Raw genomic sequence first — 13,971 nt, forward strand, 5'->3', positions numbered from 1 at the left:
TATTGTTGTAAAGTTTTATTGTTTGAAACAGTGGAACAAAGTTGTTTCAAATGGCAGAACTCCCTTTCAATATATATTTTTTATTCAAGACCATTTGGCCAGCTTGTTGCATGTATTATTTATGTAAAGTGCTGGCTCAAAAGAAAAAGGAAGGCTTGCATTTGTATCGCACCTTATCTCAACTCTGAGACATTGCAAAGAACTTCATACAAATTACTTCCTTAAGTACAGTGTTAGGTAGGGAAGCTTGTAATATTCCAATTACAAAAGGAAATATTACCTTTTAAATACTCACGAATTTAATTTGTGATTTCCTGCCCCCCCCCCCCCAAATGAACTTGTGATCACTAAACCAATGTTTTTTTAATGACACCGAGCTGTGAGTGCTGAAAGTGTGCATCCATTACATAGATTACATAGAATTTACAGTGCAGAAGGAGGCCATTCGGCCCATCGAGTCTGTACCGGCTCTTGGAAAGAGCACCCTATCCAAGGTCAACACCTCCACCCTATCCCCATTACCCAGTAACCCCACCCAACACTAAGGGCAATTTTGGATACTAAGGGCAATTTATCATGGCCAATCCACCTAACCCGCACATCTTTGGACTGTGGGAGGAAACCGGAGCACCCGGAGGAAACCCACGCACACACGGGGAGGATGTGCAGACTCCGCACAGACAGTGACCCAAGCTGGAATCGAACCTGGGACCCTGGAGCTGTGAAGCGATTGTGCTATCCACAAGGCTACCGTGCTGCCCGTTCAATGGTGAAAAGCAGCAGTTGCATTGATATGCAAGGAAACATCGTGACCAATTAAATATATAATTAGAAAATTTCACCAGAAATCAAGAAGTCTATAAATTTGTAACAGAACTGCTGCAATATAAATTGTAGTTGAAAGAACACTGAGGAGCTAAATTAAAAATCAGAACCAAAAAGGTAATAATCTCTGCATTACTACCTGAGCCACAAGCTAATTGGCACAGGGTCAATAACATTAAGGAGGTAACTGCATGGCTCAAAGATTGGTGCGGGAGGAATGAGCTGAGGAAGGAGCTGTGCTCCAAAAGCTAGTGATTTGAAACAAACCTGTTGGACTTTAACCTGGTGTTGTAAGACTTCTTACTGTGCTCACCCCAACACCGGTATCTCCACATCATAGAGTATAGAAGGAAGCAGGAATTTGATAGAGGATTGGCTGACTGGCAGAAGGTAGAGAGTGGGGATAAAGGGGGCTTTTTCAGGATGGCAGCCCGTGCTGTGCCTCAGGGGTTGGTGCTGGGACCACAACTTTTCACAATATATATTAATGATCTGGAAGCAGAAACTGAGGGCACTTTTGCTAAGTTTGCAGACGATACAAAGATATGCAGAGAGCCGGATAGTATTGAGGATTCAGGAAGGCTGCAGAAGGACATGAAGAGGCGAAGAGAGTGGGCAAAGTGTCAGATGGAATGCAATGAGGAAAAGTATGAGGTTGTGGACTTTGGATAGAAGAATGGAGCCATAGACTATTTTCTAAATGGGGAAACGCTTAAGAAATTAGAAGCACAAAGCGAATTGGGAGTCCTTGTTTATGATCCTGTTAAGATTGACGTGCAGATTCAGTTGGCAGTTGGGAAGTGTCATGTGAGAGTACCTTTAAGAAATCGGTGTTTATAAATGGGTGTGTATATAAATATCTGTAGTAAGAGTATCTTTAAGAAATGCGTTTTACTGCAGTGATGTCAGAGATTGGGTGGAGCTGGGCTGTCTGTCAGCTTTTTACTTTCATTTTAGGCTGTTTGCTGCAGGGTGTGTTTTAGTTTTGTTTTCAGTGTTGGAGCTGAAGCCAGACAGAGCAGGTGGACTGTTGATCTCTCTGCCATGAAAAGACTATCTCTTGATCATTTGGTGAATTCAGAATTATAAATGTTCTCAGTAGTGAAGGTAAATCTAATGTGCTTCTGTTAAAAGGTGTTTCTTAAGTCTTCTGGAAGTGAAAGGGACAGCTTACGGATTACTTAGTGTAGTATTCTTTGGGGGTTGTATTTGAATTAATGGTTGCTAAGATGTTCACTGTATGTTTTAAAAAGGTTAACTAGACTTCATAGAAAAAACATTGATTTGCTTTAAAAAATACTTTTCCATTTCTGCTGGACCACTCCTGCAGAGTGGGCCGTGTGCTCCCCAAACCACGGTCGCAATTCTCTGCTCCCGCGCGGCATCGGGAAGGCCGTCGTGAACTCAGCCGAGTTTCACGACGGCGTCGGAGGCCACTCCTCGCACCCTATTCACCCCCCCAGGGGGATAGGAGCGGCATTGTGAGGAACTCGGCCGCCGGCCTTGACGCCTGCGTAAAAGCGGCGCGGGAGAATGACGCGACGGCGGCGCCTAAGTGACGTCAGCCGCGCATGCGCAGGTTGTCCGGCTCCATCCCGCGCATGCGCGGTTGCCGTCTTCCAGGGGCTGGTTTAGCTCACTCAGCTAAATCGCTGGCTTTTAAAGCAGACCAAGAAGGCCAGCAGCACGGTTCGATTCCTGTACCAGCCTCCCCGGACAGGCGCCGGAATGTGGCGACTAGGGGCTTTTCACAGTAACTTCATTGAAGCCTACTTGTGACAATAAGTGATTTTCATTTCATTTTCCAAGCTGTTTCACTCCAATCACAGGCTGGTTCTTTTCAGCATTTCAAGTCAGAGAGAAACTAGTCTGTGGTTAGACAAGCAGCAAAGTGGGAGGATTAGTTTTGCAGGTTAGTTTCAGGGCCCAGAGTGTGTTCCACCCAGACCAGCAGTGTGAGGCCCACACCCAGTACCCAGAGCAGCAGTGTGAGGCCCACACCCAGTACCCAGAGCAGCAGTGTGAGGCCCACACCCAGTACCCAGAGCAGCAGTGCAGGGCCCACACCCAGTACCCCGAGCAGCAGTGTGAGGGACACACCCGGTACCCAGAGCAGCAGTGTGGAGTCCACACCTGGTACCCAGAGCAGCAGTGTGGAGCCCACACCCAGTACCCAGAGCAGCAGTGTGAGGCCCACACCCAGTACCCAGAGCAGCAGTGTGATGTCCACACCCGGTACCCAGAGCAGCAGTGTGAAGCCCACACCCAGTACCCAGAGCAGCAGTGTGAGGCCCACACCCAGTACCCAGAGCAGCAGTGTGAGGCCCACACCAAGTACCCAGAGCAGCAGTGTGAGGCCCACACCCAGTACCCAGAGAAGCAGTGTGGAGCCCACACCCAGTACCCAGAGCAGAAGTGTGATGTCCACACCCGGTACCCAGAGCAGCAGTGCAGGGCCCACATCCAGTACCCCGAGCAGCAGTGTGAGGCCCACACCCGGTACCCAGAGCAGCAGCGTGGAGTCCACACCTGGTACCCAGAGCAGCAGTGTGAGGCCCACACCCAGTATCCAGAGCAGCAGTGTGAGGCCCACACCCGGTACCCAGAGCAGCAGTGTGAGGCCCACACCCGGTACCCAGAGCAGCAGTGTGAGGCCCACACCCAGTACCCAGAGCAGCAGTGTGAGGCCCACACCCGGTACCCAGAGCAGCAGTGTGAGGCCCACACCCGGTACCCAGAGCAGCAGCGTGGAGTCCACACCTGGTACCCAGAGCAGCAGTGTGGAGCCCACACCTGGTACCCAGAGCAGCAGTGTGAGGGCCACACCCAGTACCCAGAGCAGCAGCGTGAGGCCCACACCCAGTACCCAGAGCAGCAGTGTGATGCCCACACCTGGTACCCAGAGCAGCAGAGTGAGGCCCACACCCATTACCCAGAGCAGCAGTGTGTGGCCCACACCCAGTACCCAGAGCAACAGTGTGTGGCCCACACCCAGTACCCAGAGCAACAGTGTGAGGCCCACATCCAGGACACAGAGCAGCAGTGTGAGGCCCACACGCGGTACCCAGAGCAGCAGTGTGGAGCCCACACCCGGTACTAAGAGCAGCAATGTGAGGGACACACCCGGTACCCAGAGCCGCAGAGTGACGCCCTCACCCAGTAACCAGAGCAGCAGTGTGAGGCCCACACCCAGTACCCAGGGCAGCAGTGTGAGGCCCACTCCCAGTTCCCAGAGCAGCAGAGTGACGCCCTCACCCAGTACCCAGAGCAGCAGTGCGGGGCCCACACCCAGTACCCAGAGCAGCAGGATAAGGCCCACACCCAGTACCCAGAGCCGCACTCCGGGACCCACACCTGGTAACGAGAGCAGCAGTGCAGGGCCCACATCCAGTACCCAGAGCAGCAGTGTGAGGCCCACACCTGGTACCCAGAGCAGCAGAGTGAGGCCCACACCCAGTACCCAGAACAGCAGTTCAGGGCCCACACCCAGTACCCAGAGCAGCAGTGTGAGTTCCACAGCCGGTACCCAGAGCAGCAGTGTGAGGCCCACACCCAGTACCCAGAGCAGCAGAGTGAGGCCCACACCCAGTACCCAGAACAGCAGTTCAGGGCCCACACCCAGTACCCAGAGCAGCAGTCTGAGGCCCACATCCAGTACCCAGAGCAGCACTGTTGAACCCACGCCCAGTACCCAGAGCAGCAGTGTGAGGCCCACACACAGTACCCAGAGCAGCAGTGTGAGGCCCACACCCAGTACCCAGGGCAGCAGTGTGAGGTCCGCACCCAGTACCCAGAGCAGCAGTGTGAGGCCCACACCCAGTACCCAGAGCAGCAGTGTGTGGCCCACACCCAGTACCCAGAGCAGCAGAGTGAGGCCCACACCCAGTACCCAGAGCAGCAGGGTAAGGCCCACATCCAGTACCCAGAGCAGCAGTGCGGGACCCACATCCAGTACCCAGAGCAGCAGTTCAGGGCCCACACCCAGAACCCAGAGCAGCAGTGTGAGGCCCACACCCAGTACCCAAAGCAGCAGAGTGAGGCCCACACCCAGTACCCAGGGCAGCAGTGTGAGGCCCACACCCAGTACCCAGGGCAGCAGTGTGAGGCCCACACCCAGTACCCAGGGCAGCAGTGTGAGGCCCACACCCAGTATCCAGAGCAGCAGTGTGGGGCCCACACCCAGTACCCAGAGCAGCAGTGTGTGGCCCACACCCAGTACCCAGAGCAGCAGTGTGAGGCCCACACCCAGTACCCAGGGCAGCAGTGTGAGGCCCACACCCAGTACCCAGAGCAGCAGTGTGGAGCCCACACCCAGTACCCAGAGCAGCAGTCCGGGGCCCACACCCAGTACCCAGAGCAGCAGTGTGAGGCCCACACCTAGTACCCAGAGCAGCAGTGTGCCGCCCACACCCAGTACCCAGAGCAGCAGTGTGAGGCCCACAGTCGGTACCCAGAGCACCAGTGTGAGGCCCACACCCAGTACCCAGAGCAGCAGAGTGAGGCCCACACCCAGTACCCAGAGCAGCAGTGTGGAGTCCACACCTGGTACCCAGAGCAGCAGTGTGAGGCCCACACCCAGTACCCAGAGCAGCAGTGTTGAGCCCACACCAAGTACCCAGAGCAGCAGTGCTGGACCCACACATGGTACCCAGAGCAGCAGTTGGAGCCCACACACAGTACCCAGAGCAGTAGTGCGGGGCCCACACCCTGTACCCAGAGCAGCAGTGTTGAGCCCACACCCAGTACCCAGAGCAGCAGTGTGAGGCCCACACCCGGTACCCAGAGCAGCAGTGTGAGGCCCACACCCAGTACCCAGAGCAGCAGTGTGAGGCCCACACCCAGTACCCAGAGCAGCAGTGTGAGGCCCACACCCGGTACCCAGAGCAGCAGTGTGAGGCCCACACCCGGTACCCAGAGCAGCAGTGTGAGGCCCACACCTGGTACCCAGAGCAGCAGTGTGAGGCCCACACCCAGTACCCAGAGCAGCAGTGTGAGGCCCACACCCAGTACCCAGAGCAGCAGTGCTGGACCCACACATGGTACCCAGAGCAGCATTTGGAGCCCACACACAGTACCCAGAGCAGCAGTGTTGAGCCCACACCCAGTACCCAGAGCAGCAGTGTGAGGGCAACACCCAGTACCCAGAGCAGCAGTGTGAGGCCCACACCCAATACCCAGAGCAGCAGTGTGGGGCCCACATCCAGTACCCAGTGCAGCAGTGTGAGGCCCACACCCAGTACCCAGAGCAGCAGTGTGGAGCCCACACCCAGTTCCCAGAGCAGCAGAGTGAGGCACACACCCAGTACCGAGAGCAACAGTGCAGGGCCCACACCCAGTACCCAGAGCAGCACTGCGGGGCCCACACTGGTAACCAGAGCAGCAGTCCGGGGCCCACACCCAGTACCCAGAGCAGCAGAGTGAGGCCCACACCCAGTACCCAGAGCAGCAGTGCTGGACCCACACACAGTACCCAGAGCAGTAGTGCGGGGCCCACACCCTGTACCCAGAGCAGCAGTGTTGAGCCCACACCCAGTACCCAGAGCAGCAGTGTGAGGCCCACACCCGGTACACAGAGCAGCAGTGTGAGGCCCACACCCAGTACCCAGAGCAGCAGTGTGAGGCCCACACCCAGTACCCAGAGCAGCAGTGTGAGGCCCACACCCGGTACCCAGAGCAGCAGAGTGAGGCCCACACCCATTACCCAGAGCAGCAGTGTGGAGTCCACACCTGGTACCCAGAGCAGCAGTGTGAGGCCCACACCCAGTACCCAGAGCAGCAGTGTGAGGCCCACACCCAGTACTCAGAGCAACACTGCGGGGCCCACACCTGGTACCCAGAGCAGCAGTGTGAGGCCCACATCCAGTACCCAGAGCAGCAGTGTGAGGCCCACACCCAGTACTCAGAGCAACACTGCGGGGCCCACACCTGGTACCCAGAGCAGCAGTGCGGGGCCCACATCCAGTACCCAGATCAGCAGTGTGAGGCCCACACCCAGTACCCAGAGCAGCAGTGTGGAGCCCACACCCAGTACCCAGAGCAGCAGTGTGAGGTCCACTCCCGGCTCCCAGAGCAGCACTGTTGAGCCCACACCAAGTACCCAGAGCAGCAGTGCTGGACCCACACATGGTACCCAGAGCAGCAGTTGGAGCCCACACACAGTACCCAGAGCAGTAGTGCGGGGCCCACACCCTGTACCCAGAGCAGCAGTGTGGAGCCCACACACAGTACACAGGGCAGCAGTGTGAGGCCCACACCCAGTACCCAGAGCAGCAGTGTTGAGCCCACACCCAGTACCCAGAGCAGCAGTGTGAGGCCCACACCCGGTACCCAGAGCAGCAGTGTGAGGCCCACACCCAGTACCCAGAGCAGCAGTGTGAGGCCCACACCCGGTACCCAGAGCAGCAGTGTGAGGCCCACACCCAGTACCCAGAGCAGCAGTGTGAGGCCCACACCCGGTACCCAGAGCAGCAGAGTGAGGCCCACACCCAGTACCCAGAGCAGCAGTGCTGGACCCACACATGGTACCCAGAGCAGCAGTTGGAGCCCACACACAGTACCCAGAGCAGCAGTGTTGAGCCCGCACCCAGTACCCAGAGCAGCAGTGTGAGGGCAACACCCAGTACCCAGAGCAGCAGTGTGAGGCCCACACCCAGTACCCAGGGCAGCAGTGTGAGGCCCACACCCAGTACCCAGGGCAGCAGTGTGAGGCCCACACCCAGTACCCAGGGCAGCAGTGTGAGGCCCACACCCAGTATCCAGAGCAGCAGTGTGGGGCCCACACCCAGTACCCAGAGCAGCAGTGTGTGGCCCACACCCAGTACCCAGAGCAGCAGTGTGAGGCCCACACCCAGTACCCAGGGCAGCAGTGTGAGGCCCACACCCAGTACCCAGAGCAGCAGTGTGGAGCCCACACCCAGTACCCAGAGCAGCAGTCCGGGGCCCACACCCAGTACCCAGAGCAGCAGTGTGAGGCCCACACCTAGTACCCAGAGCAGCAGTGTGCCGCCCACACCCAGTACCCAGAGCAGCAGTGTGAGGCCCACAGTCGGTACCCAGAGCACCAGTGTGAGGCCCACACCCAGTACCCAGAGCAGCAGAGTGAGGCCCACACCCAGTACCCAGAGCAGCAGTGTGGAGTCCACACCTGGTACCCAGAGCAGCAGTGTGAGGCCCACACCCAGTACCCAGAGCAGCAGTGTTGAGCCCACACCAAGTACCCAGAGCAGCAGTGCTGGACCCACACATGGTACCCAGAGCAGCAGTTGGAGCCCACACACAGTACCCAGAGCAGTAGTGCGGGGCCCACACCCTGTACCCAGAGCAGCAGTGTTGAGCCCACACCCAGTACCCAGAGCAGCAGTGTGAGGCCCACACCCGGTACCCAGAGCAGCAGTGTGAGGCCCACACCCAGTACCCAGAGCAGCAGTGTGAGGCCCACACCCAGTACCCAGAGCAGCAGTGTGAGGCCCACACCCGGTACCCAGAGCAGCAGTGTGAGGCCCACACCCGGTACCCAGAGCAGCAGTGTGAGGCCCACACCTGGTACCCAGAGCAGCAGTGTGAGGCCCACACCCAGTACCCAGAGCAGCAGTGTGAGGCCCACACCCAGTACCCAGAGCAGCAGTGCTGGACCCACACATGGTACCCAGAGCAGCATTTGGAGCCCACACACAGTACCCAGAGCAGCAGTGTTGAGCCCACACCCAGTACCCAGAGCAGCAGTGTGAGGGCAACACCCAGTACCCAGAGCAGCAGTGTGAGGCCCACACCCAATACCCAGAGCAGCAGTGTGGGGCCCACATCCAGTACCCAGTGCAGCAGTGTGAGGCCCACACCCAGTACCCAGAGCAGCAGTGTGGAGCCCACACCCAGTTCCCAGAGCAGCAGAGTGAGGCACACACCCAGTACCGAGAGCAACAGTGCAGGGCCCACACCCAGTACCCAGAGCAGCACTGCGGGGCCCACACTGGTAACCAGAGCAGCAGTCCGGGGCCCACACCCAGTACCCAGAGCAGCAGAGTGAGGCCCACACCCAGTACCCAGAGCAGCAGTGCTGGACCCACACACAGTACCCAGAGCAGTAGTGCGGGGCCCACACCCTGTACCCAGAGCAGCAGTGTTGAGCCCACACCCAGTACCCAGAGCAGCAGTGCGAGGCCCACACCCGGTACACAGAGCAGCAGTGTGAGGCCCACACCCAGTACCCAGAGCAGCAGTGTGAGGCCCACACCCAGTACCCAGAGCAGCAGTGTGAGGCCCACACCCGGTACCCAGAGCAGCAGAGTGAGGCCCACACCCATTACCCAGAGCAGCAGTGTGGAGTCCACACCTGGTACCCAGAGCAGCAGTGTGAGGCCCACACCCAGTACCCAGAGCAGCAGTGTGAGGCCCACACCCAGTACTCAGAGCAACACTGCGGGGCCCACACCTGGTACCCAGAGCAGCAGTGTGAGGCCCACATCCAGTACTCAGAGCAGCAGTGTGAGGCCCACACCCAGTACTCAGAGCAACACTGCGGGGCCCACACCTGGTACCCAGAGCAGCAGTGCGGGGCCCACATCCAGTACCCAGATCAGCAGTGTGAGGCCCACACCCAGTACCCAGAGCAGCAGTGTGGAGCCCACACCCAGTACCCAGAGCAGCAGTGTGAGGTCCACTCCCGGCTCCCAGAGCAGCACTGTTGAGCCCACACCAAGTACCCAGAGCAGCAGTGCTGGACCCACACATGGTACCCAGAGCAGCAGTTGGAGCCCACACACAGTACCCAGAGCAGTAGTGCGGGGCCCACACCCTGTACCCAGAGCAGCAGTGTTGAGCCCACACCCAGTACCCAGAGCAGCAGTGTGAGGCCCACACCCAATACCCAGACCATCAGTGTGAGGCCCACACCCGGTACCCAGAGCAGCAGTGTGAGGCCCACACCCAGTACCCAGAGCAGCAGTGTGAGGCCCACACCCGGTACCCAGAGCAGCAGTGTGAGGCCCACACCCAGTACCCAGAGCAGCAGTGTGAGGCCCACACCCGGTACCCAGAGCAGCAGAGTGAGGCCCACACCCAGTACCCAGAGCAGCAGTGCTGGACCCACACATGGTACCCAGAGCAGCAGTTGGAGCCCACACACAGTACCCAGAGCAGCAGTGTTGAGCCCGCACCCAGTACCCAGAGCAGCAGTGTGAGGGCAACACCCAGTACCCAGAGCAGCAGTGTGAGGCCCACACCCAGTACCCAGAGCAGCAGTGTGAGGCCCACACCCGGTACCCAGAGCAGCAGAGTGAGGCCCACACCCAGTAACCAGAGCAGCAGTGCTGGACCCACACATGGTACCCAGAGCAGCAGTTGGAGCCCACACACAGTACCGAGAGCAGCAGTGTTGAGCCCGCACCCAGTACCCAGAGCAGCAGTGTGAGGCCCACACCCAGTACCCAGAGCAGCAGTGTGAGGCCCACACCCAGTACCCAGAGCAGCAGTGTGGGGCCCACACCCGGAACCCAGAGCAGCAGTGTGGAGCCCAGACAAGGTGCCTGGAGCAGCAGTGCAGGACCCAGATGTGGTACCCAGAGTCACAGTGGAGGGCCCAGGTGAGGTGCCCAAACAGGTACCAAAGTGTAGCGACTAGGGGATTTTCACAGTAACTTCATTGCACTATTAATGAAAGCCTACTTGTGACACTAATAAAGATTATTATAATTATAGGTGCCTGGAGAATCTGTGCAGGGCCCAGGCGAAATGGCTGTAGCAGCTATGCAGGTACCAGGCAAGGTGGCTGCAGCACTGTGCAGGGCCCAGATGAGGTGCCTGGAGCAGTTGTGCAGGGACTAGGGGAGGTGCCTGAAACAGCTGTTTTCGGCTCAGATGAGGTGTCTGGAGCAGATGTGCAGGGACCAGGCGAGGTGGCTGTAGCAGCTGTGCAGGACCCAAGCGAGGTGCTCTAGCAGCTGTGCAGGGCCCAAGCGAGGTGGCTGTAGCAGCTGTGCAGTGCCCAGGCGAGGTGTCTGGAGCAGCTTTGCATGGCCCAGACAAGGTGTCTGGAGCAGCTGTGCATGGCCCAGGTGAGGTGGCTGTAGCAGCCATGCAGGGCCCAATGAGTTAGCTGAGTGACAGTTCATTATCCAGGCAAGGCAATTGGAGCAGTAGCATGTCCCATGTGAGGCAGCTGGAGCAGTGGTACAGGACCAATGCAAGGCAGCTGGAGCAGTGGTAGAGGGCCAATGCAAGGCAGCTGGAGCAGTGGTAGAGGGCCAATGCAAGGCAGCTGGAGCAGTGGTAGAGGGCCAATGCAAGGCAGCTGGAGCAGTGGTACAGGGCCAAGGTGCAGCAGCTGGGACAGTGGTACAGGGCCAAGACGAGGCAATTGGTGTGGTGAGGATCCTGCAAGGCACCTGAAGCAGCAGTCGGGATCCAGATGCGGCAGATAGAGCAGCAAGGGGCAGCAAAATATCCAGAGTGGTGGGGTCCAACGAGGCAGGTGGAGCAGTGGATCCCAGGTGAGGCAACTGGAACAGTGCAGCTCCCCGGCGCCTGAATAGGTGAGTGACTGGAAACTGTGGGAGAGTGTGAGAGGGAGTGCAGGGAGAGAGTGTGTGTGGGTGCCGAGGGAGAGTGTGTGAGGGGGTGGAGCGAGAGAGTGTTTGAGAGGTGTGCAAAGTATGTGATAGGGTGCAGTGAGAGAGTGTGTGAGGGAATGTGGGAAGAGAGCGTGTGAGGGCATGAGAGGAGTGAGAGTGTGAGGGGATAGGGTAAGAGAGGGTGTTGGCGGGAGAGAGTGTGTGGAGGGAGAGAGAGTGTGGGGAAGAGAGCATGTGTGAGGGCAAGAGTGCAGGTGGTGAGAATATGTGAGGGAAGACAAAGGGTGGAGAGAGAACGATTCACATAAATCCCTTGGCTGTGACCTCTGTGGATGTGAAACACACTAGTTTTTTCTGTTTTCTGCTGGCTGCTTTACATGGACATTACAGCACAGAAAGAAGCCTCCCCATTTAGCCAATTCCATCTATATTGGTGTTTATACTCCACACATGCCTCCTCCCACCCTTCTTGATCATACTACTGGGGTAAAATTCAGCTTCTTTCTTCCTCATGTGTTTATCAATTCCTTGACTGTACATTTGCTAGAATCACAGCATAGTTACAGCACAGAAGAGACCATTCAGAACTTTTTCTTTGTTTCTGTTCTCTGCAGCAGCAACTCAGTGAGTCCTACTCTTCAATCTTTTCTCTGTAGCACTGTAAAATCTTTTCTCTTTGGATAATTATCCAGTTCCTTTTTGAAAATCGCAATTGAATCTGTCCCACTTAGAATCATAGAATTTACAGTGCAGAAAGAGGCCATTCGGCCCATTGTTGCATAAAGATGTTTTTCCTCATTTCACCTCTGGTTCTTTTGTTAATCTCCTTTGAGTTCTCAACCTTCTGCCGATGGGAACAGTTTCCTCCCATTTACTCCAGCCAACCCCGTCATAATTTTGAACATATCTAACAAATCGCCTCTCAACCTTCTCTTCTCCAAGGAAAACAACCCTAGCTTTGACATTCTATCCACATAACTGAGGGGTCTCATCCTCAGAATTATTCACGTAAATCTTTTCAGCACCCTTTCTAAAACATTCACAACTTTCCCATTGAGGCTGAACCAGTGTTTTATGAAGGTTCGTAACTTACATGCTTTTGTACTCTTTACCCCGTGTAAATAACACAGGATTCAATATAATTTATTAACTGTTTTCTTGACCTGTCTTGCAACCTTCAATGATATATGCAGAAATACACCCAAGTCCCTGTGTTCTTGCATTTCCTTTATTTTATGACACCTCTCCTCGTTCTTCTGACCAAAATGTATCACGTCACACTTTTCTGCATTAAATTTCATCTGCCACGCATCTGCTCATTCCACCGGCCTGTCTATATTCTCTTGAATTCTATCACTATCCTCCTCACAATACTTCTCGTCATGCATCATCTTCAAGTTTTGAAATTGATCCCTGTTCACCGAGGTCTAGGTTATTAATATAAATCAAGAAAGGCAGTGGTGCCTATAAATACCATTCCCCAGTCAGAAATAAGTAAAGTATTCTGTAATTCATGTATTTAATAGGACTGAATTAAAAATTAAACTGTTGCATAATGAAATTCTAGCTATGTTAAAGACTAATGTTTCAAGGGGCAGCAGGGTGGCATAGTGGTTAGCATTGCTGCCTCACGGCGCCGAGGTCCCAGGTTCGATTCTGTGTCGCTGTCCGAGTGGAATTTGCATATTCTCCCCGTGTTTGCGTGGGTTTCACCCCCACAACCCAAAGATGTGCAAGATAGGTGGATTGGCCATGCTAAATTGCCCCTTAATTGGAAAAAATGAATTGAGTACTCTAAATTTATTTTTAAAAAGACTAATGTTTCAAAAAAAACAAATGGTTCAAAATAAAATGCCTGCCACACTAATATTTCTCACTTTGTTATAACCTGCCTGCTTACCACTGGCTGGGGACTAATGACAATCCCACAATCCTAAGGGAGTATGAGCTTCCCCAATGAGGGGGGCGGAGAAATCAATAGCAGGTCCCTGCATCAATAAAGCTGGCCAGTTTGGAACCAGCAGAGAGGAGAGTGAACAGCAAGGGAGTTACTGCTGCTATTGTATATATATGTTATTGTAAATAAATGTTATTTCTTTCTATCCTTCAACTCGTGCTGGATTCTTCGTGGCCCTCACAAAACACTTAAAATGCATTCTTGGCATTTGGGGACTAAACCGATTAATACATAAGAAAACAAGGCAGTAGCAGATTTAGAAATGATATGGACAGCACATTTTCTTAGAGCTCATGCACTACAAAATTTCCCACCACATCCACTACACCATTGCTTTGTGAGTTTGCATGAACAAATATTTATCATCATTCTGAAAGCTATTTTGAATTCCACAGCCCTGAAAAAGACCCACCTACTCTTGAGTACAAGAGTCGGCAGGTCATGTTACAGTTGTATAGGACTTTGGTTAGGCCACATTTGGAATACTGCGTGCAGTTCTGGTCGCCACATTACTAGAAGGATGTGGATGCTTTAGAGAGGGTGCAGAGGAGGTTCACCAGGATGTTGCCCGGTATGGAGGGTGCTAGCTATGAAGAAAGGTTGAGTAGATTAGGATTGTTTTCA

At 55.3% G+C, this 13,971-nt stretch overlaps 1 protein-coding gene across 1 annotated transcript; it reads left to right on the forward strand.

Annotated features, from left to right (window-relative positions):
* Positions 1–3,047: 3,047 nt before the first annotated feature.
* LOC119969921 (cell wall adhesin EAP1-like) lies at positions 3,048–3,680 on the forward strand (the record flags this gene model as incomplete). The annotated part of the gene is made up of 2 exons (XM_038803891.1): positions 3,048–3,116; positions 3,564–3,680. Coding segments are annotated over exons 1-2 (186 nt in total), but the record flags the coding sequence as incomplete, so codon positions are not given.
* Between the last annotated feature and the right edge of the window lie 10,291 nt (positions 3,681–13,971).

The sequence above is a fragment of the Scyliorhinus canicula genome, chromosome 8 (genome assembly GCF_902713615.1).
Source record: "Scyliorhinus canicula chromosome 8, sScyCan1.1, whole genome shotgun sequence".
In the NCBI taxonomy this organism is placed as follows: domain Eukaryota; kingdom Metazoa; phylum Chordata; class Chondrichthyes; order Carcharhiniformes; family Scyliorhinidae; genus Scyliorhinus; species Scyliorhinus canicula.